Source organism: Dermacentor silvarum, chromosome 6 (assembly GCF_013339745.2).
Source record: "Dermacentor silvarum isolate Dsil-2018 chromosome 6, BIME_Dsil_1.4, whole genome shotgun sequence".
Taxonomy (NCBI): Eukaryota; Metazoa; Arthropoda; class Arachnida; order Ixodida; family Ixodidae; genus Dermacentor; species Dermacentor silvarum.
In genome coordinates, this window is record NC_051159.1 from 40,616,153 (window position 1) to 40,641,167 (window position 25,015).

The 25,015-nt window shown below is 49.9% G+C and overlaps 1 protein-coding gene across 1 annotated transcript in view; it reads right to left on the minus strand.

The window, feature by feature from the left end:
• Positions 1–24,749, minus strand: part of LOC119455453 (neprilysin-1-like) — a 30,634-nt gene extending 5,885 nt beyond the window's left edge. The window contains exons 1-2 of the mRNA XM_049668794.1: positions 24,476–24,749; positions 15,879–16,205 (exon numbers count right to left, since the gene is read on the minus strand). Of these exons, the coding sequence (XP_049524751.1) occupies positions 15,904–16,205; positions 24,476–24,716 (543 nt within the window). The 5' untranslated portion in view covers positions 24,717–24,749 and the 3' untranslated portion in view covers positions 15,879–15,903. The remainder of the gene's footprint in view (positions 1–15,878; positions 16,206–24,475) is intronic.
• Between the last annotated feature and the right edge of the window lie 266 nt (positions 24,750–25,015).

Sequence of the window (25,015 nt, forward strand, 5' to 3'; positions counted from 1 at the left end):
GAAAGGCAACTTGCTACAATAAGACTTGCTGTGTCTTGCATAAGTGCAGTCTCGCACTTATGCAAGACTGCCTGTGTTTAAACATGTAGAACACACACTCAAAGCTTCCTTTAGTTACCACAGTATCGTTGATTTAATCTTTGCTAATTTATGCACTCACATGCTATAATAAGCCCTAATCTTGCATTACCACATTGCATTACCGCACCTAAGAACAAATAATTTAGAAATTGGCAATGTATTCTAAAACACTTCGTCCACCAGTTGTAGCCAGCAGAGTATTTTAATGCAAGAACAGGTTTTTTTATGAGGCCACAAATGATACCGCACTTTGCACCTAAACAGTAGTAAATGTGGAATATTTTTGGTTTTTCTTTTACACTAAGAAAACAACCCATTTTCAATCGACATATTCTATAACAGACTATTGCCTTCACTCGTCGTATGCTGGTTTTGCATTTGATGTACTTCCCTAATTGACCTTTGCAATATCCCAATTTTTGCAAGGCCATCAAAACGAATTTTCGAACTTACAATTTAATACTTAAATTTGTATTCCTCTAAGTGGCAGAAAACACTTCAAAGCAAACTTGGGCTCTTTCAGCGCTGCCATATAGTTTCTCCTTTAATAAGGACACATTTGATCAGTTCACATTTTATCAACATATTTTTGTGGGAAATGTAAATTTTTTTGCATTTACAAATGTGTTTGGTGATTGCACATGTTTAAGTTTTTGTGATTTATGTATATCTTGTAAACTGTATTGTAGCGTGCAATAAATATGTTTACGTTTCCTTGAAAATGCAGCATAATATGTCTTGCCGGTCTGTGTTGCATGTTATATACGGCTCTGGAAATCGTGATAACTATTGCTGTAGACATGCTCAAAGGTATTGAATTTGCGAGGTTGTATTTGTCCGGCGAAAATAGGTTTGGTGGCATGCACCCTGAATTAGTAATAATTAATGCAATCCACGTGTATAAATGTTGTGTATGCCCATCGAAGATTCAAGCTCCGCTATCGGACGCCATATGTTTAGTAGCCAAACTTGAAGCATCAGGCACACGCGAGAGTTACGCGTGGATCGTTCCGAACAGTATTCAAGGCGTGTATAGCCGAGCTTGTCTTCCGTGCACACGGTAGAAATAAAAGGATGCACAACCTTCCAACACCCATTTAAATGGGTGTTAATATGGACTAGCATTCTAACCCCCTGAGTTTACTTTGCTCGGCACCCTTCCTCAAGGGTGCTTTAATAGCACTGCAACTCTATAGGGTGTAGTCAACAGCCCCCCTAGGGTGCCCCTCTGGCGACAAACTGATTTACATCCTTAGGGCTGTTAAAATGTTTAGTGTGAAGGATTTCGTTGCAGTTGCCTAGGCAGCGTTGCAAATGGCCCGCCATGGTGGTTTATTGGCTATAAATTCCTGCTGTTCAGGTGTTATGGGTGCGGATTGCAAGGACCTCCGTGCAGCGAGAATGTAAAGGAACTACAGGTGGTCAAAATCAATATGAAGCCTTACACTGTTTTTTTAATGAGCAGAATGTGGGTTTGGGGCGTGAAACGCCGTAATTTACTTGAATTTTCGGCCTTGTGAATTTGTATGGTGCTGTCGGAACTTTGGCGACGAAAAACTCGCCGCCTATACAGCTTATCAAAAAAGGAGGGTCGAAGTCCGGGCCAGTGGCTACATCATTTACAGTAAAAACCAGTCAAAACGAAGTAGGACAAGAGAAGGGAATCCGCACCACAACGATTGGATTACAGGGGAAAAAAACAGTCAGAAAGACGAAGGACACGAGAAGGGTATTCACAACCGCAACGACTGGTTTACGGGAAAAACCATTGAAAAAATTTATATGCTTCGAGCTGATCATAATGAACTGACTACCCGATAAATTATACAAGCCAGAATGTGCGAGGAAGAAAATTCACCGACGATTGCGATACTCCCTAATTCGAAATTTGACCGCAGCTCTATATGTGTTTCCATTTCGCGATATGTTGGCTGGTGCGGACAATCTGACTCGTGCGGAACGTTGCAAACGGAATGAAGTGTGGCGCGACTGCCTCGCTAATCTGGAGATCGCGAGAGTCCACGCGTGGGTGACGCATGGGCGCCATTCACAGCAGCCGCCGCCGACAGACCTGCTGGACGACACGCGCTACTCTGGCGCCATCTCGTAGCCATCGTCGGCCCACTACACTTTTCTTCTCACGCTTTCGCCATACCCTCCTCCGCTTTCCTCCGCATTGTACCGCTGCACCCTGCTCTCCGCTTTCATCCTCGCGTTTTTCATCCCCTTCTGCGCTCCGCGTTCGCTTCAATGTTTCGCTGTGCTCGTTCGCTCGGTTACGCCGACGTTCACCGCGGGAACTGGCACCTAAGAGCTGCGCTCTAAAAGACGAAGGACAAGAGAAGGGAATTCATATCCTGTAAAGTAACTTCCCCAAATGCGAAGCCTGAAATTTAAGCCTGAAGCTCTGCTGTAGAAATATTCGTCAGTATTGTATGCCGAAAAGACGTGGCGTGATTTCAAGGTTTACTGATCTTTATAGGAACGATAACTTACTACCTTCTGCACCGAGATTTTCAGCATAGCGAAACCATGCATGTGCCGGCCTAGGATCGGCCTATTTTAATCGACGAGAAACCGACCGAGCAGATGCGCCATATGCAGGAGAAGAAAGCGTAGAAAACTCTGGTTTCATAAAGAAATTAAGCGCTTGAAGGCTTATATTTACAGTAGTCAGCATATTTAGGTACCGTTTGTTGTTTCTTTGCGTAAATTGGTCGGAAACAGAGCCGGCCGCCGGCACAACTGTAGGGTAAAAAAATCACAGCATATCCACGGGGTGAATGATGATGAGTGGGCGAAGCTCCGGAGGGAATCATCGGATCTCCCGCTTAAGGGGACGCTAGCACAAACGCGTTAGAAACGTGCAGTACTCTCTAGTAAGGGGGAGCGGCCACAGCGTCTTACGCAGCCATTTACACATACCGGAACGTGCACCGCGTTTGCCGACGCCATCACATGACTGCTGAGAGAGTATACCCCCCGTATTCATAAACGCTCCTCGACTTGAACTTGACTTGCCACCGCCTTGGGCAGCGCGTTCGAAACGCGTTGAAGGTAAGGCGGAGAGGCCACAGCGTCTTACACCAGCTTCTTACACGGGCCGTAACGCGCTAGCACAAACGCGTTAGAAACGCGCTAGAAACGCGGCCTTTCGTTAATGTTGGGTATTTATTGCCATCGTGGTGCGTGTGTCTATGTGCGCTTCGTGGCGTAGTGGGCTAACGCCGCGCGCTCGGAAGCGAGGGGTCCCTGGTTCGATTACGCGCTACGGACACAACTTCGGAATTTTTTTTTCTCATTTTTCTCAGACTGGTTACACACTACTACTACGACGACGGGGACGGAACGGGTGCCGCTATAAGGAGCTTCGCTGCTAAAAGCCGGCAGATCCCATGCCCTGTGAGAATCGATGTTTTGCGAAGCAGTGTGCGGGGAGACTACCAAGTTAACGAAACGACCACGCGAGCACCAAGACGCAGGTGGCTTTTTCATGTACAGTGCACGGTACAAGTTTAACCATTCATTAAGTGCAAGAATCTGCTGTGCCTTTCTTCTGTGTGCGATTACATGCCGCATACTTATTCTAACTTTTGTTTTCTAAAAATATTTTTGAGAGACTGCTTTCCGCCATGCCTTGCTGTTCTAAATTTTGGAGCGTTTTTGAAGGCATCTTTCTGCGGCTTTTCCCTCCTCCCCCTCCTCCATATGCTGAAGAAAAATCAGTAAAAGGAATTAAAAAAAAAGAGTAATGGAAATTCTGTCGGAAATTGTGTCGAGGGAAGCGAAGCACAAATGCACAATAATGTGCAACAAAGCGTTACATGTGTAGTGGGGATGAAGCAACGGACGCAACAGTGGTACTCTGTCTTGGCTGGAGGTGCGAGCGTAGATCGCGAGCTGCTGACGCCGGCTGAGACTGTCTTTGTGCCCGTCGTGCAAGACTTCCGCCAGCCGTCCGGTGTTAATAAACCCCCTTCCTAAGTGGTGGAGGTGCTGGGTATGCAAACCTGGAACTCCGAAGTCGGACGCTACCACCTGCCCCGACAATGCCTGACGAAGTCACCCAACAAGTCACCGCCCAATCTCCGCAGGTCGTCGTAACCGGCGCGCTGCGCCTGCTTGACCCTCCCTTCTTTAGTGGAACAGATGACCACGATGTGGAAGATTGGCTGGCCACATTTGAAAAGGTGAGCGGCAACAATAAGTGGGACGACCGGTCGAACCTGCAGAATGTGTCGTTCTATCTCAAAGACGTCGCAAGCCTGTGGTACCACAACCATGAGTCCGACTTCGCTACATGGAGTGAGTTCAAGAAACGCTTCGCAGACATGTTCGACCGCCCCGCCGTGCGCAAGCTCCGCGCCGAACAGCGCCTCCGCGGACGTGCGCAGCAGCAAGGCGAAAATTTCACTAGTTACATAGAAGACGTCATCGACTTGTGCAAGCGCCTGAATCCGTCTATGCCCGAGCAGGAGAAGATAAAGCACGTCTTGAAAGGCATTGACGACGACGCCTTTCAAATGCTGCTGGCAAAGGACCCACGCACGGTAGCTGAGCTTACGACCTTGTGCCAGAGCTTTGACGAGCTCCGTAGGCAACGCGTCTTAGTGCGGCGGCCGACAATACCAGACGATTCCCTCGCCACTTTAACCATCGGAGGTGATCACGAGACGCTACTGTCGCAAATCAAAGAGTATGTGCGTGAGGAAGTGGCATGGCAGATCTCGTGTTTATCGTATCTGACGACCCCAGGAGTGCCTAAGCACAATCTCGCGCCGTCTCTCAGACAAGTCATTCAGGAGCAGGTCTCCGAGGTGCTGTCGTCCGCCTCTCAGCCGCCACCTATTGCCGCATCACTCACTTATGCGGCTGCCGCTGCAATGCCTCCACGTCGACCGCCAGCGTTGGCCCCTCAACCTCTCCAACAGCCACCGGCGCCATTCCCTGGTGCACAGGAGTACATCGTCAACCCGTGGCGCACTACCGACAATCGATCGATATGCTACGTTTGCGGAATTCGCGGTCACGTCGCACGCTTCTGTCGTAGCGGCTGCCTCGGGGGCACCAAGATACCGCGACTATTCATTCCGCCCCCGGTACTACACTCCACAAGACGCGTCACCTGAGGTATACACACGAGGCCCCCAGACTGACTCCGACTTTCAACCCTTTGCGTCCCGTCGCTCACCCTCGCCACACCGCCATTCTTTGTCACCGATGCATCGCCGACCCACCACTGAGACGGAAAACTGACTGCCGCAGCTCCGGAGGCACGAGCTGCGTCGTCGTCGACCTGTGTAAGTCCTCGCTTGCCCCCAGCCAACGTTGTCGAAGTTTTTGTTGAAGGTATACGAACTCTTGCGCTCGTCGATACCGGTGCCACTATATCTGTCATTAGTCAGAAACTTTGCCGCTCACTTCGTACAGTGACAACGCCACCTACAGCGTTTTCCATCAGTACTGCAAACGCACAGCGAATCCATCCGATTGCAGCATGCACGGCTAAGGTCGTCATTGGCGACGTACTGTACGACATTGAGTTTATTGTGTTGACTTCGTGTTCTCATTATACGATCCTTGGGTGGGATTTCTTGTCGCGCCATCACGCCGTTATAGACTGCGCTCACGCTCAGGTTGAACGGTCTGTATTTGGCGATGTACCTTCTGTCCATATGCCCGTGTCTGGTGTTGACAAGCTTGTCGTGGCTGCTGACACTGACCTAGAGCACTGCACGGGCCGATTTTTGCGGCCCGGGCCCGGCCCGGGCCCGTTTTTACATTGGGCGGCCCGCCCGAGCCCGATCAAAACTTTTATGGCGAGACCCGGGCCCGGCCCGGGCCCGGAAATAATCTACGTTACCCGCCCGGCCCGGCCCGAGCCCGGCTCGAAACCGGCCCGAACCCGGCCCGAGACCGAAAATACATGTTTTTCAGAGTTGAGAAGCCCGAGAATAACTCGCAGAAAGCCCGAGCCCGGCCCGGGCCCGCGTCAAAAAACCCGAGCCCGGCCCGGGCCCGGGTCACGTGAAAAAAACTGCTCTACCCGGCCCGGCCCGGCCCGCGAGCCGGGCCGGGCCCGGGCTTTCGGGTAAGCCCGAGCCCGTGCAGTGCTCTACACTGACCTGCCCCCTCTCAGTGCAGTCATTGTTCCTGTTTATTGTGCTGCCCTTACTAAAACTACAGTTATGTTCACACCGTCTGACGTATTCAGTCGCCGCCACCATGCGTCGCTGCCATTTGCCGTCCTAGCACTTCACCAGGATGCCTCCGGAATACTTATTTCCAACGCTACCTCATGCCCTGTCACGTTGCGCCGTAATGAGACACTTGGCCACGTTCAGTCAGTCGACGATGATGTTATCGTGCCTATTCATTCCTACGAGCCCAATCCGAACACTGAGCTGAACGCGCTTACACCTCACCTTGCATCCGATGACGTGTCCTCGGACGTATTTTCTCCTGCCATCGACAGTAACCTCGCTCCGGATCAACGTGCACAGCTTATTTCCCTTCTCAACGAGTTTAGAAGCTCTTTTGACTTCCCTCAAGCATCATTAGGTCGCACGAACATCGTTGTTCACAGAATTGACACCGGAACCAACACCCTTTTGCGCCAGCGCCCTTACCGCGTATCACCAGCGGAGCGTCGTATAATTACGGTGCAAGTTAACGACATGCTTCAGCGTGGAGCCATCAAGCCTTCCTGTAGTCCTTGGTCATCCCCCGTTGTGCTGGTCAAGGAGAAAGACGGTTCCATTAGGTTTTGTGTGGACTACCGGCGTCTCAACAAAATTACTAGAAAAGATGTTTACCCTCTTCCTCGCATAGACGACCCCTTCGATTGTCTACAAGGCGCCGAATTCTTCTCATCGCTCGACTTGCGTTCGGGTTATTGGCAAGTCCCGATGGCCGAGTGTGACCGCCCAAAGACCGCGTTCGTCACACCAGATGGCCTGTACGAATTCAGTCATGCCATTTGGACTTTGCAATGCGCCTGCAACATTCTAGCGAGTGATGGACAGCATTTACGCGGTCTAAAATGGAAGATCTGTCTCTGTCTGCTATCTAGATGACGTCGTCGTGTTCGCCCCCTATTTCGCTACACATCTCGCCCGTCTGCGCACGATTCTCCAATGCCTTATCAACGCAATCCTTCAACTCAACCTGAAGAAGTGTCACTTCGGGGCTCGCCAGCTCACCATACTGGGTCATGTAGTCTCAAAACACGGTATTCTTCCTGATCCTGACAAACTTCGCGCCATTGCGGAGTTTCCTAAGCCGACTCACTAAAAGAACTGCGCAGCTTTGTGGGCTTATGCTCGTATTTTCGTCGCTTTGTCCGGAACTTTGCCTCCATCATGGAACCGCTTACGAAGCTACTTGCTCACCCTGGTGACCTATCAAATTGGACTCAAGCCTGTGACGACGCCTTCACTACATTACGGCATCTGCTTACCTCACCACCCATTCTACGCCACTACGACCCGTCTGCGCCAACCTAAGTACACACGGACGCCAGCGGTGTCGGTCTTGGTGCAGTACTCGCGTAACGAAAACCAGGATTTTCCGAGTATGTTGTAGCTTACGCTAGCCGTGCCCTCACCAAGGCGGAACCCAACTACCCAGTAACCGAAAAAGAGTGTCTGGCAATTGTGTGGGCAATAAGCAAGTTTCGTCCATACTTATACGGCCACACTTTCGACGTGGTGACTGACCATCACGCTCTGTGTTGGTTGGTTTCCCTGAAGGATCCGTCTGGTCGCCTTGGACGTTGGGCTCTTCGCCTGCAAGATTTTGACATTCGCGTGGTGTACCGATCGGGGCGAAAACACTCTGACGCTGGGGCTCTCTCCCGAACTCCCGTGAAATCGGCTGAAGAGCCGCATTCAACTGGTGCCTTTCCCTTGATTGCTCTGACCGCCACAGACATGCCATCTGAACAGTGAAAAGACCCCTGGATCACCTCTCTCCTGAATGTTCTTTCCGCACCGCCAACTTCTGCACACCGTGCACATGCACTTCGCCGCCAAGCCACGCATTTCGCGATACGGGACGGACTATTCTATCGTCGCAACTATCGACCGGATGGCCGTAAACGGCTGCTTGTCATCCCTAGCCACATGCGGTCCGATGTCTGCGCACACTTTCATGCTGACCCTCACCATGCTCATGCTGGTGCACTGAAAACGTATGAGCGGCTCCGCCAACGTTTTATTACTGGCGTGGACTATATACCTATGTCCGAAAATACATTCGGTCTTGCTAATTGTGTCAACAACAGAAACCATTTCCCCATTCGCCCGGACTCCTGCAGCCTTTACCATGTCCTACACGACCCTTCGACCGTGTCGGAATCGATCTTTATGGCCCACTTCCGTGCTCTGTCGCTGGTAACAGATGGGTCATCGTCGCAGTGGACCACCTAACGAGGTATGCGGAAACAGCCGCCCTTCCTTCGGCTGGTGCTCGTGATGTTGTGAACTTCATCTTACGTCAATTCGTCCTCCGCCATGGCGCACCACGCGAGCTACTGAGCGACAGAGGGCGTGTGTTTTTATCCAATGTCCTTCAGGAGCTCCTTCGTTCATGCCGTACAGTTCACCGCACGTCTACAGCCTACCACCCACAGACCAACGGACTAACAGAGCGCTTCAACCGAACGCTGGGAGACATGCTGTCCATGTACATTGCTTCTGACCACTCTAACTGGGATGTCGTTCTTCCGTTCGTCACTTACGCCTATAATACCGCGACACAGTCGACCACCGGCTTTTCCCCATTCTTTCTTTTATATGGCCGCGAACCATGCACCTATCTCGACACCATTTTGCCGTATCGTCCGGACGTCTCCGAATTTAGCCCAGTTTGTGAAATGGCTTAATAGGCTGAAGAGTGTCGTCAGCTGGCCCGTTCATTTACTTCAGACAACCAAGCACTCCAGAAAGATCGCCATGACCGCAGTCTGACTGAACAAGCTTTCGCCGTCAGCTCCCTCGTATGGCTCCGCATACCGCTTCATTCCCCTGGCCTGACTCCTAAGTTTGCCCCCAAGTACCAAGGCCCTTATCGCGTCATCGAGTGCATATCTTCCGTCATCTATGTCATTGAGCCGCTCAACCCAACCTCCGACAAGCGTCGTCTTGGCCGCCAGGTGGTCCACGTGAGCCGCCTAAAGCCATATCATGACCCCCTCGTTCTCACATCGCATTGAGTCGCCAGGATGGCTTCCCTTCGCCGCCGGGGTATTGTAGTGAGGATGAAGCAACGGACGCAGCAGTGGGACTCTGTCTTCGCTGGAGGTGCGAGCGTAGATCGCGAGCTACTGACGCCGGCTGAGACTGTCTTTGTGCCCGTCATGCAATACTTCCGCCAGCCGTCCGGTGTTAATAAACTTCCTTCCACGTGAAACAATAGTACGCGAAAGTTTGCCGATGTAAAATTTTTTTTCTTTTAGCTCCAGACAGCCGTTTGAGCGAATTCGTGTTAAGCCCACAAATGTAGCCTTCGGAAAGCAAATTATATAAAACTGCTTTCAGATGTTCTAACCTCACGTGCAACAATATTTAAGTGCTAATCACATAATATTCAGTCAAAAAAGGTATTTAAACCAAAAAAATCACAGCATATCCACGGGGTGAATGATGATGAGTGGGCGAAGCTCCGGAGGGAATCATCGGATCTCCCGCTTAAGGGGACGCTAGCACAAACGCGTTAGAAACGTGCAGTACTCTCTAGTAAGGGGGAGCGGCCACAGCGTCTTACGCAGCCATTTACACATGCCGGAACGTGCACCGCGTTTGCCGACGCCATCACATGACTGCTGAGAGAGTATACCCCCCGTATTCATAAACGCTCCTCGACTTGAACTTGACTTGCCACCGCCTTGGGCAGCGCGTTCGAAACGCGTTGAAGGTAAGGCGGAGAGGCCACAGCGTCTTACACCAGCTTCTTACACGGGCCGTAACGCGCTAGCACAAACACGTTAGAAACGCGCTAGAAACGCGGCCTTTCGTTAATGTTGGGTATTTATTGCCATCGTGGTGCGTGTGTCTATGTGCGCTTCGTGGCGTAGTGGGCTAACGCCGCGCGCTCGATAGCGAGGGGTCCCTGGTTCGATTCCGCGCTTCGGACACAACTTCGGAATTTTTTTTCTCATTTTTCTCAGACTGGTTACACACTACTACTACGACGACGGGGACGGAACGGGTGCCGCTATAAGGAGCTTCGCTCCTAAAATTGCAGGACGCTTAAGCTTCGCCTGAGTTGAACGCGATAGCATTATCGGACCCCGTTCGCATCGCATTTTGCTTTCAGTGGGCTTCACAGCAACAGAGAACGTGGGAAAGCCAGCGTACAAAGACCAAGCTTACACCGATCCCCTTAAACTCGGCTTCACTTTTAAACAGAAAAGCATTGCTGGGAAGATGTTTTTCCAGGGGCAATATAAGTCGTCTTATATTAAAATGTGAAGGCCCTAGCACCTTTTGTTATTTTATTAATTGTTTGCTATTGCCCCGACGCGCGCACGTGTCCAAAACGCATTAGGCAGGCGAAGTCCCAATTTCACCGGATGGATGGATGGATGGATGGATGGATGAGGCTGAACCCTTTAAACCGGGCGGTGGCATACGCCACCTAGCCATGACTATTAACATATTTTGTACTTTGTGGTGGGTGAAATTTCACCCCTGCCTTGATTTTATCCACCAATCAGATAACCTCTGTTTGGTTATTTCTACCCCCTTAAAGTCTATTTTGCCTTCACTGTCCCTAAGCCCCAATGCTTTGAAAAAATCAGCCCCGTTGCCTTGCACTGTAGGGTTAAGCCCTTTACAGAAAAGTATGAGGTGTTCAGCCGTCTCCTCTTCTTCTCCACACGCACAGCACAACGTGTCTATACCTTGGTACTTGACTCGGTACATCTTAGTCCGCAATACTCCCGTCCTGGCTTCAAACAACAAAGAGCTTCCCCTAGAATTATCGTAGATATTTTCTTTGGCAATTTCTTGCTTGAAAGTTCGGTATGTTCCCAGTGCTGATTTCGTCTGCATCCCTGTTTTCCACAGACCCCTCTCTGTTTCCTTAACCTTTTTCTTAACCGCTGTTTCCTGGTTTGCACCCCTACTGCAGTCCAAATATTTGATTGTCAGTTTTCTGGTCAGCTTCCTCCATTTTGTATCAACATTCCTCATGTACAAATAACTGAAAACTCTCCTTGCCCACCGCTTTTCTGCCATTTCTCTCAATCGCTCCTCAAATTCTATCTTGCTGCTGGCTTCCCTGCCCTCGAATGACGTCCATCCCATGTCACCCTGTACCCCCTGATTTGGTGTATTTCCGTGTGCTCCCAGAGCCAGTCTACCTACCCCTCGCTGCTTAACTTCCAACCTTGCTCGAACCTCTGATCTCATGCACAGGACCGCATTGCCGAAAGTCAAACTAGGGACCATCACCCCTTTCCAAATCCCTCTCACCACTTCGTACCTATTGTAATTCCACAGTGCCCTATTTTTCATTACAGCTGCATTTCTGCTACCTTTAGCCGTCACATATTTTTCATGTTCCGTTAGGTACTCAGCCCCATTGTTTATCCACACTCCAAGATATTTGTACTTATCCACCACCTCCAGCGTAACCTCCTGTATCCTATGCTCGCTGCCCTGATTATCATTAAAAGTCATGACTGCCGATTTTTCTTTACTAAACTTCAGACCTAAGCTATCTCCCTCTTTACCACAGATGTCCATTAATCTCTGCAAGTCTTCCTTGCTGTCAGCCATAAGTACAATGTCATCCGCATACATCAGTCCTGGTAATGACTGTTTAATCCATTCTCCTTGCTTGAAATAGGAAAGGTTGAAGCCAAGTCCGCTCCTCTCTAATTTTTTCTCTAATCCTTGTAAATACAGCATGAACAACAGAGGTGACAGAGGGCACCCCTGCCTAAGCCCCTGCTGTATCTCCATAGGCCCAGATACCTTGTTTTCCCATTTTATAAGCACCTTGTTACTTTTATAGATATCTTTTAAAAGATTTCTTACTCCATCTTCCACCTCTAGAGTGCCCAGTATGTCCCACAAATCCTTTTGGATTACACTGTCATAGGCTCCCTTGATATCCAGAAAGGCAAGCCATAGGGGCCTGTGTTCCTTTTCTGCTATTTCAATACACTGTGTCAATGAGAACAGATTATCTTCTAACCTTCTTTGTTTTCGGAACCCATTTTGTAGTTCCCCCAGCACCTCCTCGCTCTCCACCCATGCCTGCAGTCTGTCCTTTATAATCTGCATCACCACCTTGTAAACCACTGACGTCACTGTTATGGGACGGTAGTTGTTTATGTCGGCTTTGTCCCCCTTTCCCTTATATATCATGCTCATCCTGCTCAGTCTCCACCCGTCAGGGGCTTTACCGTCCATTATCATTTTGCTCACTGCCTCTCTTAATGCTTTCTTAGATTTTGGGCCCAATGTCTTTATCAACATAATTGGGATGCCATCAGGACCTGTCGACGTGCTACTAGGAACCCTCTTCTCTGCCCTTTCCCACTCGCTTTGTGCCAGTGGAGCCACTGCACTGACTAGTCCATCCTCACCTGATTGAGCACATGCTATGTTTCGTTCTTTAAATTTTTCTGCCATCATTGTTCTTATATGTTCCATTGCCTCATCTCCCTCTAGTCGAACACCTTGAGCTGTAACTATAAACCTCTGCTCTAGGCTAGTCTTATTACTCAAGGAGTTGAGATGTTTCCAAAATTTCTTCGCTGCTTTTCTATCCTTTTTGTTTACTTCTGACAACCATTGGCTCCCCTTTCTTCTGATCTTCTCATTGATCAAATTGGATGCTTCCCTTCTACAGCTTCCGAAGATGCGAGCGCCATCTGGATAGCATTTTCGCAAGTAATTACCCGAGCGCGCCGTGTCGGTATGGTAGAAATGCTGGAAAAGGGATTTGTGTTTGAGTTTCCTCGTAACAGAATTATTTTTTCTCGTGCATTCAAATTACAATCCGACGCCACCATGTCTGCAGGTGGTGTTTAAGTCATCCTTTACCATTTTTCTGATGGATTTCACTGTGAGAAATTCAAGTTTTGTTCGACAAAACCTTGCACCACGTGGAGGGCCTGCGCGGTCGGGGTGGTTCGGGATGATTTTCTCCGCCACGGACGCCGGCATACACGCCGACACCGGATTTTCTGCGACACGGCGCCCCGCTATCGCGTTAATAAAAGGTTGATTAGGCTGAATGATGGCGATGATGATAATGACGAGAAACAATCACCTGTTATTGTACCTACGCTTACCTGTGCTGTATCTGAAGTACATTACCTCTTACGTTTTTATCAGACGTTCTTCTGTGCTCCGATATTTTATGTATTTCTTTGTACTCACGTATACCTGCGATATTCATTTTCTTCATTTTTGTTTCTCTTCTGTATTTTGTTTCTCTTCTGTTTCTCTTCTTTTTTGTCATGGCCTTGAAGTGAAGGCTTTGTTGTAGATATCTGTTGCAACATTCCATGCTGTGTTCATTGAAATCAACAGTTAAACCTGGTTAGCAATGTTGAAGAGAAGCCAGAATATGTCCGTCATTGCATATCAACATCAGCAGCAGCCTATATTTATGTCCCCTGCTGGACGAAGGCCTCTCCCTGCGATTTCCAGTTGCCCCTGTATTGCGCTAGCTGATTGTAACTTGCGCCTGCAAATTTCCTAACTTCATCACCTCACCTAGTTTTCTGCCATCCTCGACTGCGCTTCCCTTCTCTTGGTATCCATTCTGTAACTCTAATTGTCCACCGGTTATGGCTGCATTATGATTGTTATCATGGCATATACTGCATTTTGGGGATTTATAGGGCAATTTTCCTTCTTTATATTAATTATTTCGGTATATCCTGTTTGTTATAGCGAGATTTGTATCAGATATGTCTTGTTCAGTCTTGAAGACTTCTTTGTTTTCTTGTTTTTGTTTTCTGAAGTACTTGAGCAGCACACGCTTGGAGAACTTTATCAGTGCCCTCCGAGCCCTAAAGAGACACTAAAGAGATAATATAATTAGAGCTGTATTAGAAAATTACTCTTCTACAACGCCAAAAAAGGCTACTTTTACCCAATGTTTTACTGAACCACAACGACTCAGAAAAATAAAGAAAATAAATTTTGAAATCGGTGACGTCACTGTGACGTACCGTCACCGGTGTCATAGTGCGAAATTCGAGAAATGCAATTTCAACTTTAATTCTTTTAGAGCGAAGCTCTTAGGCGCCCGTTCCTGCGGCGAGCGTCGGCGTCGGCGTAAGGGAGCGAAGGAGCGCAGCAAAAGGATTAAACAGCAAACGCGGAGGTCGGATGACAGATGGCGATAGCGAAGAGAGCGCGAGGAGAAAAGCGGAAGAGCAGGGCGCAGTCGCACCATGAGGAGGAAAGCGGAGGAGGAGGGTATGGCGAAAGCGTGAGAAGAAAAGCATAGTGGCACGCACGACTGTCCTGGCGGCGACGATGGCTACCAGATGGCGCCAGAGTAGCGCGCGTTGTCTGTATGCAAACAAAGCGCTCCATGAGCGGAGGTCTGTCTGAGGCGGCTGCTCTAAACCACGCCCATGCGTCACGATTAGCGAGGCAGTCGCGCCACACGAGACAGATTGTCGGCGCCAGCTAATATATTGCGAAACGAAAACACGTATACAGCTGCGCTCAAATTTCGTATTAGAGAGTATCATAATCGTCGGTGAATTTTTATTGCGATAGCAATTATATGGACACTTCAACCGGATTTCTGCCGTCGTCGTCGCCGTCGCCGTCGCCGTGAGGTTCCCTATAGATAAAATCTTCGCCGCGTGCCGTATGCCTGAGCGGAAGCGTGCGGGGATGCGCGCTATCACGGAGAGCGAACGCACTCAATCTCCCACGCGCAAGCAAGGAAGCGGAGAGCCAGCGCCGGAGGGAGCAGGGGGGGGGGCACTTCTCTGCCAACAACCGCGCTCGTCGCTCGTCCGCACAGTATCTTATCTCTCCCACGCGCAAGCAAGGAAGCGGGAAGCCAGCGCCGGAGGGAGCGGGGGGGGGGGGGGGGGGCGCACTTCCACTCTGCCAACAACCGCGCTCGTCGCTCGCTCGCACCGTCTCTTATCTCCACACGGCTCTGACCTTTATGCGCCGTGCATTCGCCGCTCAGTTTCCGTTGAAGCGATAGACCGCACGTACCTTCGCCGCTGCGGCGTATCCGCTTGCTGCCAGAGTTTTGACGGTCGTTGTCTGCAGTCATTCAGTGTGATCTATTCATGTTTGTGCGCGCTCACACCACGCTTGTTCATTCAGTTAGTAATAGTCGGGCCACATTTTCCAACGCACGCTACACATGAAATGCTGCCCGGATCGGCAGTGCAGCGCTACAGGTGTGTCCCTTCGCACGCGCTGCCCACGGGAAGCGCTTCTCATCAACACCACCGTTTCACACGCGCCTTCTCGTGGTCATCGAGTCTCTCTTCATGTCGGTCTACTTACGCCGCAGCACTCCTGCTTACTTAATCAGCTCATGTTTACTACAATTCATATTGCTACCAAAGCCGCTCACCTTACTTCGTATGACATTGTTGTGTTGCTATCGCATTCATTGCTTCGCCCTTAGGGCGAAACTGTGACATTTTTTTTGTTCTAATAATCAACGTTTTACTGCTAATTTAGCCGAAATATACCTTTGAATGAATAAGTTATCAGTCAAACTGAATTACGTTTTTCTCTTGAGTGTCTCTCTAAAGAACATTAACTTAAACGAAAACAGTGTCGCACCTTGTGCGCGTGCGTCACAGCCACGTCAACAGTTGTCGCCTCCAGCGCGGCGCTGCTGTTCTTGCAGGAACTGGCGCAGCGCCAGCCACGACGACAGCGATTTGTCGGGGCGAACGTCACCCAGCGTGGCGAAGTACTCGTCCAGCTGCGACTCGCGCGAGAAGCGGTCGGGGAATCCCAGGGTCATGCCCATGGCGGCCGCCTTGCTCAGCGCCTTGCTGCGCGTCGGACCGTGCAGCCACGAAGAAGAGCGCAGCGCCCTGTTCAGGGCGGCGCGCATGCGCTCCGTCAGGTCCTCGGCCGCGGACAGAACGCTGGGCGTGACCGCTGCGATGCAGGCAGAGAGATGATGACCGGACAGTTGAGTTTCTTAGGAAAATGACAAGAATGAGCTATGGCCCAGACATAGTTTAGCTATAACGGAATGAAATGACTCGACTGTGAACGAATGTTTCTTTTTTTTTTTACAACGAAGCTGAATACCTCTACCAGCCAAGGACATTTTCGTGTCATTGGCGTAAGCAAAAAACGCCAGGCTAATTCCCAGCCGCGCCATAGCCATGGCAACCAGCAACCACCTCGCGGAGCGTCGCGCGCTATGCTCGGTAGAGAGAAAGAAAAAACGAGAGCGAGAGAGAGAGAGAGAGAGAGAGAGAGAGAAACAAATTTTAGCAGCATCAACGAGGCAACGCCAGTGTTGTACACGTTCCTCTGAAACAGGAACGAAAGCTCGTTCCTCATTCCTTCCCAATCTTGGGAAGGAACTTGGGAAGGAACACTAAAGTAACTTGTTCCCGTTACAAGTTACTTTAATGCGAAAGGAACACGTGCCAGTTACACTTCTAACATTGTAACGTGTCGTTACATTAACGTTACATTTGATTTAAAAAAATAAAATATGGTGTTGGATAATCCTGCGGCGAAATAAAGTAAGCCATTTAAAACTCGCATCAGGAACTACGTATATTATACGAATTTGAACATCGCCAGTGGCAGATTATCTGGAGATAAAAATAATCCAAAGAAACGCTCCTAGACAAATTATGTTCAGGCAGCACACTACATACTCCAGACATGTCTAACTTCACCTTTGGTGCTTGGCTATTACAAGTGCAACACAAATGGCACTTTCCACTTCGGTCTTTAAATGCGCAGTCAGGATACCGCGCTTCGGATCTGCAAATAGAAAGTTACTCACATGCACCAATATCCTCCTGAGACCCGAACACAACAACGGGACATAATCACTCTTCGAGGTGGTTTTTATTGTGTACTGTTATGTCATGAACTTGAAAAACAATTTTAAAATTTGAATACCACGGATAGATGCCAAAAGCTCCGTCTCCATGTGCATCATCTCCTCATGTTAGCTGTGGTAAAAACTGCATTTCATTGTTTAAACGCTGTGATGAAGACGGAACAATGTGTAGTACATTGCCATGTTGCTGCCGCGTCCGGTATTTTCACGCAATCTCGGTGACTTCGAAACATGCCTCGAAGTCTTTCAGCCGTTTGGAATGACACCGAGGTCTAGACCAATTTATTGTCAAATTTCTCGAAAGCGGATAACAAGAATATGAGTAAAACACTTCTTTGCAGTTACACATGCACCGTACTTCACGCACAGAGTGAATATTTTGCGTAATCACTTCCGAGTGAATTTCGAAAAAAAATATTTGAAGGAAGTGTGCAATGTATTCTACAAGGGGTCTCAGGAGGATATAGTTAAATTTCTTGCACAAGAAACCACATCGAAAGGAACAATACATAGGTGTTTAATGAATGCTGATTCAATATTGCAGTATGAGTGGAAAAATAAATATCCAGAATAGACATTCGCTATTTAGTAAACACCCTTGTTTCAACTCGGCAAGAATTACATCTCGATGTTAGTGTCCGACAGGCCGGCATGGCGGAAAGAAACTACAGGAGGGAGTGTCACGTGACAATCTTGAAGCCTAGTTATAAACAAATATAATGAATAACTGGCGAAAGAAAATCCACCATAGCCACTTGACAGGCAAGCAGTAGTTCTTTGCACCTCACGGGGTTGCCCATCCGCCCTGCATGCGGTGCTGCATACGTGCGTGCGTCGGTGCGTCTGTTCAGTACCGTGGAACGTTTACAGAAGGAACGCCGTTTCCTCTGTCGTTCCTTCGTTAAAATAACGAGTTACCGTTACAGTTCCACCGACCCTTACCGTTCCTCCCAAAAGGAACTAGTTCCAGGAACGCCGTTCCGTACAACAGCGGGCAACGCGCAAAGGTGCTATACCGACGCCAACCGCGCTTCTCCGTTTCCCCGCATTAGCGCCGAACGCTCGCGGGATCCGTGACTGCAGCAGGAGCCTCTGGCGGTGGCTCGACCGAGCTCCCACTAAGTAGTAGTGGTTTATTAAGGATAACGACGCCTATTTCTGCTGCCCAATAGGGAGCACGGCGCAGCGTCAGGGGAAGGGGAAGTGGGAGATAAAGATGTGAGGAAGGGAAGAGAAGGAGAAGCCGCAGTAGTCTAATCTGATCACGGAGGAGGCCGGTGACGAAGGCGATGGCCTGCTGGGGGCGAGCGTTTAGCGATGGGCAGTGATCTCGTTCGACTCCACAAACTCCAAGAGGCTATGGAGAGCTCGGAGGTGGGGAGGCGACGGGAACAGGAGGTCGCTGGTTGTCGCAGCAGGTAGACCGTGTTGCCTGTAGGCAGTTATGACCCTTGAGTGGCCCTGTGCCAGCGCTGGGCAAGCACAGAGTAGGTAAGAACTCCCACTAAGGTCCCTGTATGTAGATATCTTACGTAGGAACAGCCTTGTGAAAAAGGGCCCAGAACAGTCGTGTTTCAAGCAAGCGCTTCAACGAGCCGCATGCGAAACGAAATGAAGTGCTGGTGTTGGTGCCCCAACCGAGGGGCAGCAATACCAACGAGCCAGCTGCGGAAGAAGACGACGACGCTCGAGCCGATGCTGCTGATGATAATAATTTCGTGATACGCGCACTTGTTATGGCTGGCTTAAACAGCTTCACTGTTAATGTAGCAGCACCAACGAGGCAACGCGCAGAGGTGCTGCCGACGCCATCCGCGCTTCTGCGTTTCCCCGCATTAGCGCCGAACGCTCGCGGTGTCCGTGATAGTCCGTGACTGCAGCAGGCGCCTCTGGCGGCAGCTCGGCCGAGCTCCCACCAGCTGCGCGGTACTGCGCATTCGCAGTGACGTCATCCCAGCGTGTCATCTGCTGCGCGCCGCCCGTACACTGTGCATATCGTTCGCCCCACTTCCCTTACGTGTGCTCGGACTGCAAGTGCTTCGCGGCGAGGCGTTCCCCGATGCCACGGACCACGAGGGAATGCTTATACACTTTGTATAACTTAGCATTACTTGGCATTACTTCGTATCGCCATGACCAGGTAGGAACTGATCAGTTTCGCTGTGTCTTTAGCCTTGCGCCACTAGTGAAAGTTACCCTGATTTTTATTGTAAAGTTTGTGGCGCCACCGTCGCGTCGCCTTCACCTGAATGAGCGGCCCCGCGCGCCGGCCGGACACTTGTCGCGTCGGAGGCCCCAAAGCAGCTGCATGGAGCTTTGACAGGCGTTTCACTCTGCTGCATCTAGTTTTGATACTCGGTGGCGGCAACAGTGATATTATTCCACATCGATTTGTACACTCTAAGAAGAAAATGAGGAAAGGGGGTATTGAGGTTACTCCTTTAGGGGAGGAACTGATTTGCCACAACCATTCCTCCCTTTAGGGGGTAAGATGAGAGGGGATGAACTGTTACTCCCCATGCGGTTACTCCTCTTAGGACTAACAGTTGCTCTTTTCCGATGCTCCTCAAGGGAGTAACGGCCATTCTTTCTGATGTTCCTCGATGATGGAATTAACGAAATTAGCCATTTATACCCTGATAAAAAAATGTCACAGTTTCGCCCTAAGGGCGAAGCAATGAATGCGATAGCAACACAGCAATGTCATACGAAGTAAGGTGAGCGGCTTTGGTAGCAATATGAATTGTAGTAAACATGAGCTAATTAAGTAAGCAGGTGTGCTGCGGCGTAAGTAGACCGACATGAAGAGAGACTCGATGACCACGAGAAGGCGCGTGTGAAACGGTGGTGTTGATGAGAAGGCGCGTGTGAAACGGTGGTGTTGATGAGAAGCGCTTCCCGTGGGCAGCGCGCGTGCGAAGGGACACACCTGTAGCGCTGCACTGTAGCGCTGCACTGCCGATCCGGGCAGCATTACGTGTGTAGCGTGCATTGGAAAATGTGACCCGACTATTACTAACTGAATGAACAAGCGTGGGGTGAGCGCGCACAAACAAACATGAATAGATCACACTGAATGACTGCAGACAACGACTGTGAAAACGCTGGCAGCAAGCGCATATATACGCCGCAGCAGCGGGCGAAGGTACGTGCGGTCTATCGCTTCAACAGAAACTGAGCGGCGAACGCACAGTGCATAAAGGTCAGAGCCGTGTGGAGATAAGAGACGGTGCGGCGAGCGACGAGCGCGGTTGTTGGCAAAGGAAAAGTGCGCCCCCCCCCCCCCCCCCCCCCCCGCTCCCTCCGGCGCTGGCTTCCCGCTTCCTTGCTTGCGCGTGGGAGAGATAAGAGACCGTGCGGTCGAGCGACGAGCGCGGTTGTTGGCACAGTAGAAGTGCGCCCCCCCCCCCCCCCGCTCCCTCCGGCGCTGGCTTCCCGCTTCGTTGCTTGCGCGTGGGAGATTGAGTGCGTTCGCTCTCCGTGATAGCGCGCGTCCCAGCACGCTTCCGCTCGGGCATACGGCGCGCGGTGGAGATTTTATCTATACGGAACCTCACGGCGACGGCGACGGCAGAAATCCGGTTGAAGTGTCCATATAATTGCTATCGCAATAAAATTAATGGCAAGTATGCCCGTGGTATTGCGGGTGATGAGCGCTAGCTAGTCCACATTGCGTTCTTTCAAGCCAAGCTTGTATACGCTAGCCTGCGCCGGCGATGTAACGCAAAAAAAAAACTGCTTCTCTCAAAGCTGCACACGCGCTCGTGCCACTGCTCCCGCGTTCGTCGTCGTCTACTTCTACAGCTGGCTGCGTTGCCGCTACTCATTCTAGTGTAGAATTTCACTTCGCTTCTGTCTTCGTAATGGGGAGGCCGCGTTTACGGGGCCTGAGACATTGCTTAAGGGTATATGAGTCATTCGTTGTCTTACGTAACGGACATATTTAATTTTCAAGAAATTTCATGGAAATCCATCCAGAATGAACGCGCTCGGGAAAGGCTCGTCATCGACGCGCCGATTTTAGCGTGAGGGCTTCCGAAACCCAGGCGAAGCGTCAGGAGCCGCGGACCCCGAGTTGAGGGAGCACGATGTTGAGGCCAAACGTCAACGTCCTTTGAGCGCTATTACAATTTCCCGCGAAAATGTATCAACTCGCTCAACGCTCGATTGTTAGCTCTAGTAATTTTTATAGGAAGCTCCTATGCGCGTTACCAACAAGCAAGTGGAAAGAAGATTGTGTGTGCACAGATGGAGGGGCGCTATGAGCTTCACCATTCCAATGGGATGGCTGCTAGTGCTAATGGGATGACTGCTAGCGGAGTGCCACAGCGCTCGTTTCTTACGTTTCTGCAATGGTAATTCTCAGTCCTTACTATCCCCGGTTCGTCCTAACCACCGAGTCTTTTGCCGTAAAACGGTAATATTCTTTTCATTGTGTGCACGAGGTCCGTGGCTGTAGCGGCTGGAGCGGCGACCGCATTCTGGCGTGGGCGGAATGCAAATACTTGCTTTTTGATTTTCTTTATTTTTAGTTATTTCAGCTGCTTTTGTTTTATGTGATTTCTGAGTTTAAAATAACAGCTGCCATAGAAGTGCTTTTTCCTTTATAGCCATCGGTAGGGACCCTTTAACAAATTTGTTGGGTCCCAAAAGTGTGTACATTCCAATTGTATAGTTAACTTATGTTAAGTAAGCTTTCAAACTTTCAAACTTTCAAACACCATGGGTTCGTTTTACTCCATGGTAACGTTTCGTAACACAGATATAGCTTTCATATCTCAAACGAAATCAATCAGTGACATCTCTCGATAGTCGACTGGCAGCCCGTACATTCAACGGGGCATGCCGTCGTGTATCCGCTAGTGCTTATACTGTTCGTGTTCTAAAAGCAGCGAGTTTTGCAATAGCAATATAGCTCTAGTAGCGTCACACTCACCGTGGTAGCACAGTCGCTATGCAACACCACCTAGATAGCGCAAGGCCCGTTCATCACTCCGATCCCTGAAGTCATGCTACGTGGACCGAAATTTCCATTTCCAAGCCTGGCGTGACGAAAGCGATGACGTCGAAATCACCGCTGCTTCCTCGGGAGCATCCCCATTAGATTATGCACGTATGGCAGTCGGGCCAGGTATAGCATGACGTCATGGATTGGAGTGAATAGGCCTTGTGCTATGTAGGTTGCGTTGTGCAATAGCGCTGCGCTGCGAATTGTTGCTAGTAGCTTCGCACAGAATTGTTGACTTTTTAAATTAGGTTTTCGCGTCGCCTCCTTTATAGCGGGGTTAAATTACACTGTGTAGTATCAGAATAATTACAGGGAAGCGCTTTTTTTCACAGCTTGATTATTTTTCGCCCGAGAACATCTTCGATAATGTGGTTACGGCCGCTGCAGATGGTATTGCTGTTCAATTTTCAGTGATAAATTTGCGTCATGTTTCTGAAGTCATTGAAGTTTGTTCCTGCCTGAGAAGACTTACCACGCAGATTGCTTTGTTTGTTTCACAGCTGAATACCTTTTTCGAGTGCATCTTGGAATCATTTTAATTTTTTGTTAATATATATTGCGGATTACGATTGCAATGTTTGCGTCGCAAACGACTAAGCCCGCCTTGCTGCTAACGCCCATCTACCTTGGCTGGTACTGCTTCACCATTAAGTAAAAGCACTCGAAAAAACAAAAATACTCAGAAGTTGGTAAGACTTTAGCTTTGTACGTTTCCGAGCAGGTCACTAAAATAATTTCAAATTGAGAAAACCCTAACGGGGATGGCAGTTCTTCGATGTACGCAGCGGAATTGCATCTGCGGTCCAGCACTTGTATTCGCTCGTGCTTTTGGCGAAATCGAAGCATTTCCATTAACAATTTCATAATTGCTCTTCAATTGAGCCGTGCGGAGACGTTTGATATAAAGGTCTGCACCAACGACGTGAAGTAATTATTGAGGTAATGCGGCATGAGCAGAATTAAAAAAATCACAGCATATCCACGGGGTGAATGATGATGAGTGGGCGAAGCTCCGGAGGGAATCATCGGATCTCCCGCTTAAGGGGACGCTAGCACAAACGCGTTAGAAACGTGCAGTACTCTCTAGTAAGGGGGAGCGGCCACAGCGTCTTACGCAGCCATTTACACATGCCGGAACGTGCACCGCGTTTGCCGACGCCATCACATGACTGCTGAGAGAGTATACCCCCCGTATTCATAAACGCTCCTCGACTTGAACTTGACTTGCCACCGCTTTGGGCAGCGCGTTCGAAACGCGTTGAAGGTAAGGCGGAGAGGCCACAGCGTCTTACACCAGCTTCTTACACGGGCCGTAACGCGCTAGCACAAACGCGTTAGAAACGCGCTAGAAACGCGGCCTTTCGTTAATGTTGGGTATTTATTGCCATCGTGGTGCGTGTGTCCATGTCCGCTTCGTGGCGTAGTGGGCTAACGCCGCGCGCTCGGAAGCGAGGGGTCCCTGGTTCGATTCCGCGCTACGGACACAACTTCGGAATTTTTTTTTCTCATTTTTCTCAGACTGGTTACACACTACTACTACGACGACGGGGACGAACGGGTGCCGCTATAAGGAGCTTCGCCCCTAAAAAGACGATCGAGACGTCGCATTAGTGAACCAAACGAAATGTGTACGTAACACAAGTTACCCTTAGTAGCTGGACTTGGTTACGCTTGTCTGCAGGACGCAGCTGGAATACGCATGCGGACTAGGTTGTCCAGAACTCCGGTAACATCGTGCACATGTTCGCCCTCAGAGACGCCCGTGCTTTTCCTGCAGCTGCCACCGCAGAAGCAGCATTCTGGCTCCCGAACAAAGAAATCGCGAGCTTCAGCCATACTTGCTGGAAAGTGTTGTCATCTGCTACAGCTCCTCAAAATGCTTTCGAAATTGCCCGCTAGGTGGCCACCAGTGGCGCCTCTATAGGCGGTGCACTACGCGTATATGTTAGGTGATAAGTTGCAATGCCACCTATGTGTTCCTCCACGAAGCTTGAGTCGTCAGGACATTAGTTGGACTGCGTTATCGGTAGCGTCGGCACGCCTGTCTATCTCACTGAGCGGTGGGGGTCCTCAGTTTCGTAAAATATGCGCCACTGCAGCGGCTGAATTTTGGTGGATCGTTGCTAATTACGAGTCATATAATGTTAAACGATTTTTGACAAGCCTTCCTCATCTACCTGTTTAGGAGCAAAGCAATCCACCTAATATACGTATAGACACCTCGCCGGAAGTACCGCAAGGGATATCTGACAAGTGCTCATAGGGTATTCGTTTCCGCCTGCTCGCAAGAAACTATGGGCTGGCCAGCGAAGCCGTCACGCGGCCACCGACCTCTGAACAGGTAGACGGCCCTGATGGCAAGCTCCAGCTTGGAGGCCACCCGGCGCACGCAGAAGTGGTCCAGCGCCTGCAAGTCGCTGGGCAGGTAGCGCCCACTGGCGTACGGTGCCAGCTCGCGCACCAACCCCCACCAGAGGAGCCGGCGCACCGCCACCACGCCTCCGCTGACGCTCAGCAGGCGCGTGAGCAAAGTTAGCGCCAGGGGGCGCGCGTACACGCTGTCCTCGGCCATCGCCGAAGGCTGGGACCCACGACGAATCGCGCTCAGCCACCGCTCTGCAGGACACGTGAAATAACCAATTAATGCCTTAGCGCATTCATGCAGACTGCTCTTAGTAGGCATCCGTAAACAGGACGTCAGCTGAACCATTCAATGCCCCACAAAAGCATAAAAGTCTTAATTACTGATGTTTATTTATTTATTTATTTATTTACTTATTTAAATACCTTCCTAAAAAACCAATGGCCTCATTACAAAGTTCGGAAGAATCAACAAATATATACAGCAATACAAAGATTAACGAAGCATGT